The sequence below is a fragment of the Lagopus leucura genome, unplaced genomic scaffold (assembly GCF_019238085.1).
Source record: "Lagopus leucura isolate 7727_CA_CO unplaced genomic scaffold, USGS_WTPT01 Super-Scaffold_100002, whole genome shotgun sequence".
Classification (NCBI taxonomy): Eukaryota; Metazoa; Chordata; class Aves; order Galliformes; family Phasianidae; genus Lagopus; species Lagopus leucura.
In genome coordinates, this window is record NW_024962263.1 from 9,959,852 (window position 1) to 9,964,231 (window position 4,380).

General features: G+C 52.5%; 1 protein-coding gene across 1 annotated transcript in view; it reads left to right on the forward strand.

Moving 5' to 3' along the window:
• The first annotated feature begins 430 nt into the window (after positions 1–430).
• Positions 431–4,380, forward strand: part of NRN1 (neuritin 1) — a 6,033-nt gene continuing 2,083 nt past the window's right edge. Inside the window, exons 1-2 of the mRNA XM_042870066.1 lie at positions 431–588; positions 3,686–3,830. Coding sequence (XP_042726000.1) covers positions 534–588; positions 3,686–3,830 — 200 coding nt within the window. The 5' untranslated portion in view covers positions 431–533. The remainder of the gene's footprint in view (positions 589–3,685; positions 3,831–4,380) is intronic.

Consider the following 4,380-nt stretch of genomic DNA (forward strand, 5'->3'; position numbering starts at 1 on the left):
CTCCTTCGTCGCCGCCCCACGGGACCCCCGGGGGGCCGAGGGAAGCACGGAGCGGGGGGGGGTCCTGGCGACGCGGAGCTTCCTCGGCGATGAACGGGCGGAGGGACGCGGGGAGCCGGGTGCGCGCAGCCCGCGATGCCTATAAATGGCGTTTCTCTTGCGAGGGGCACACGAAGAAAAAAAAAAAAAAAAAAAAACAACGAACCAACATATATATATTAAAAAGGAGGAGGGGAAAAAATAAAATAAAAAAAAAATCCTTCAGTGTCATCCCCCCACGTCAGGGCCGGCCGTGGGCGTGAGGCTGTACTTCCTCCGCCCCCTCCTAATGGAGCGAACCATTCCCAGCTATTCCTCCTCGCCCGCTCCCTGTTTCTCCCTCTTTCTCTCCCTCACCTCCGTCTCCCCCCTTGTGTGCAAAGTCCTCCGCTGCTCGGAACTTGTTGGCAATGCCTATTTTTCAGCTTTCCCCCACGTTCTCCAAAGTAACTATTTAAAGATCTGCAGTCGCAAATGGTTTTACTAAATGTAGGATGGGACTTAAGTTGAACGGCAGATACATTTCTCTGATCCTCGCTGTACAGATAGGTAAGTGGACCGCCAAATTCCCGCTGTGCCCCGAGCCCCGGGCGATGTGTGCGGCGGGGGCTGCCCTGCGTCGAGCTGCAGAGCGGACCCTGCCCCATCCCATCCCACCTCCATCCCATCCCCATCCCATCCCCATCCCATCCCATCCCATCCCATCCCATCCCATCCCATCCCATCCCATTCCCATTCCCATTTCCCATTCCCATTTCCCATCCCCGTTCCCGTCTCCATCCCGTTCCCATCCCGTCTCATCCCATTTCCATTCCATCCCCATTCCTATCCCATTCCATCCCGTTCCCGTTCCCGTTCCCTATCCTCATCTCATTCCCATCCCTTCGAACGGCGTTTTTGCGATTCCTCAATCCTATGCGCCATGGGTCCACAGGAAGGAATTACTTTGCTCGGTCGTTTTCCTAAATCTCTGCATGTTCGTTCCACGTTCGCTTTATTATTATTTTTTTTCCCTTTCTGCTCCTGTCCCCACGAACGACCGCGTTCTCTTTTTGGATCCCCCCCCGTTTCTCCCCCCACACACACACTCCGCAGTCGACAATTTGGGGACTCCAAGTGCTGAGAAATTCCCCCCTCTCCAGGGGGACGGGGAAATAGAAAGGGGCACCAAACGGCTTGCGGGAAATCAGGATGAAAGTTTGGTGATATTATTTTTTGATTGTGGGTTTTTAGGGGGTGGGTTTTTTTGGTGTCATTTTGGTTAGAAAAGGAGGCGGACAGCCGCAGGGCTCCCGCTGAGGGACTCGCAGGCGTCCCCGTTCACGGGGCAGCCTCGGAGCAAAGAGAAGCCAGCGCCTGCCTCGATAGGATGAGTGGAATGGAATAGCGAAGTGATACGGAAGAGTGAAGTGAATATAAAATAAGATCAAATAAGATCAAATAAGATCAAATCTAATAAGATCAAATCAAAAGATCAAACTAAAAAAAACAAAACAGACTTGAATGCGGGGCTTGAACAATATCGCGGGATCCCGCCGCCCCAACGCTGAGTGTTGTGTTCGGAGAGCCGCTCTAAAATACGAGTGGGTCTAAAAACAGGAGAAAAAAAGAGAAATTCTATATATGTCGAGCGACTTAAAATAGGACCGGTTTCCCTCCGCTCCTGTGTGTGGTTTTCTGAGCTCGTTCTTTAGTATTTCGCTTTCTGTCGCTGCCGCTTTTGTGTTGGTTCGCTGTCGGGTTCGCTTAATTCAGCATTTCTTTGCTGGAAGTGCTTGTCCAGTGGCAGCAACTAGGGGCTGGTCCTGCACGGGCAAATTTTAAGGGATATACATGGCGAATGTGTTGAATATGTATATCCCGAGAGCGGTGCAAAGCAGGGCTGCAGTGGGAGGACGGATGCGGTGTCACCGTCCCTTACCGCCCGGCCGGGCGCTGCTAAGAACCCTTGGAAACATTTTCCTGCAAAGGAATTCTGCTCCAATGGGAAATGCTCCGAGGTGCTATTTCGGTTACACAGCGTCTGCGGCATTCTGTGGGTACCGGCAGAAATAATAATAATAATAATAATAATAAATATATAAATATATAAAATAAAGCAGGCGAGAAAAGAGAGGGAGAGAACGAGAAATTGCGTTGAGCATTTCCTCATCGATAGAAGGAAAAATCGAATCAAAACAAAACAAAACACTGCGCTGAAATGTTGACCTCTGGAAGATGCGCTGCAAAGCCCTCTGCTCGCACCATTGTGACGGTGCTGAGCTCTCGCGAAGGCCATTTTCTGTAGTGCAGAGTAAGCAAAGGGGAAGGCGGTATTTGGACGCTATCTTTCGTTTCCCTCGCGTTTTTCGTTTGGAGGTGGATTTTATCTCATTTGCCCTCATTTGATTGAACCGAGAGAGGATTTCATTCGCGAAATAAAATCCTTTCTGTCTTTGTGGATTTGCGCAGCGGCCCGAAATCCCGGAGCTGGGGAAGGTGAACGGAGGGAGGGCATAGAAAGGGAGCCCGGCAGAGGGTGCCCGGGTCGGAGAAGCCCCGGCAGGAGGCAACGACCGCTGAGCAACGGGGGGGGGGGGTCGACGGGGAACGGCGGGGGGCACTGCGGGGCGACCTCTTACGGGAGAATCATTGAATATCCCGCCTTGGGAGGGACCCGTAAGGATCGTCGAGAGAACGCATCCGTTGTTCAAGCATTTGCTTTTTATATATATATACATGCTTTTTTATATATATATATATTATTGTTATCGTAATTATTGCGGTGGTGGATTTGGGGGCGGCTCTGGGGAGCTGTATGCTATGTGCAGGCCGTCCCTGGGCCGGAGGCAGGCTCTCAGCCTGCTCATCCCTCTCCTGGCCCCCCGACACCGGAGGTCTCCGAGCCCTCATCCCCAGCGCAGCCCCTCGGGTGCCATTTCTCCTCTCTCCCTGAGGCACGGGGGTGGGATGGGCGCGAGTTGACGGGCATCGCGCTGTCCTCTCGGCTTTTTTTTTTTACCTGCTCGGGGTCTGGGACACTGCCAAGCCTCCATAATATCGCAAGCAGGGACACGCGGCCCCCACCGAGGCGCGGTGCCCTCCCAGCTGCCCACCCCCTCGTCTCTCCGTGCGGGCACACTCGCTCCTTTATGGGGACCCAGCATCCCATCACCCATTTCTTCGCCGGCGGTTGTTGCTGCTGTGTTGGTGCTTCTTTGCTTCCATTTGTGCTAGCGACCATTGGGGACGGCTCTTCTCGTGCGTCGCGGCTCACACTTGGTGCTATTTCATTGTTTCGGTTTGGGTTGTTTTATTATTATTTTTTTTTAATTGCATATTGTTGCATTACGTATCGTTTGGTTTTATTATGTATCATTTCAGTTCATTTTTGCTATTTCATTCCACTTCTTGCAACCTCTACCCCCCCCCCCCCCCCGGGCCCCTCGCACCACACCAACACCAGCAGCTCGGCCCCTCGCCCGTCCAGAACTGCGCTGCCAACAAAGGAGCGAGCGCGGCCCCGCATCCCCTCCTCTCTTCACTTCCCCTTTCCCCAACCCCCCTCCCCCCCCCCCCCCCCCCCCCCCCCCAAAAAAAAACAGAAACTGGGGGAAAAAAAAATAAATCCATGGTCGCGGCTCTGACCTGTGCCCCTGCCCCGCAGCCCACCTGGTGCAGGCGGTGAGAGCGGCGGGGCGGTGCGATGCGGTCTTTCGGGGCTTCTCGGACTGTTTGCTGCGGCTGGGCGATAACATGGCCAACTACCCGCAGGACCTGGACGACAAGAGAAACCTGCAAACGATCTGCGCGTAGGTCTTTCCTCTCGTATTCGGGCCCTGGTGTGAGATGGGGCTGGGAAGAAGGGGGTTAGTGGGAGGGGAGGCGGCAGGAATAAGGCAGGATCTGGTGTTTGGGGGCAAATCTGGGGACCAGCAAAGTCTGGAGGGAGCTGTCACAACATTTATTTATTTTTTTTTCGGTTTTCCCCTCTTTGAGTCTGGGTGTTTTTTTGTTTGTTTGGTTGTTTGTTTGCTTGTTTGCTTGAGTTAGGTTACATTGATTATTGTAGTTGTTTGGTGTTTTTTTTTAATTTATTCTTATTATTTTATTTATTTATTCATTTATTTATTTATTTTCAGCCCCATCCCCTTGCTTCTATCCTTTATCTTCTACTTTGCACAAAGAGGTGCCATCCCTGCAGCTATGACGCCCTCAGGTCACACGCTCTCTGGCTGAGGAGGCGATTCCTCACAAAACGAAATGCAGTTAAAAACAGAGCTCAGCCCCTATATAAAGCACAGCATTAGCCCTTCCCTTCCCTTCCCTTCCCTTCCCTTCCCTTCCCTTCCCTTCCCTTCC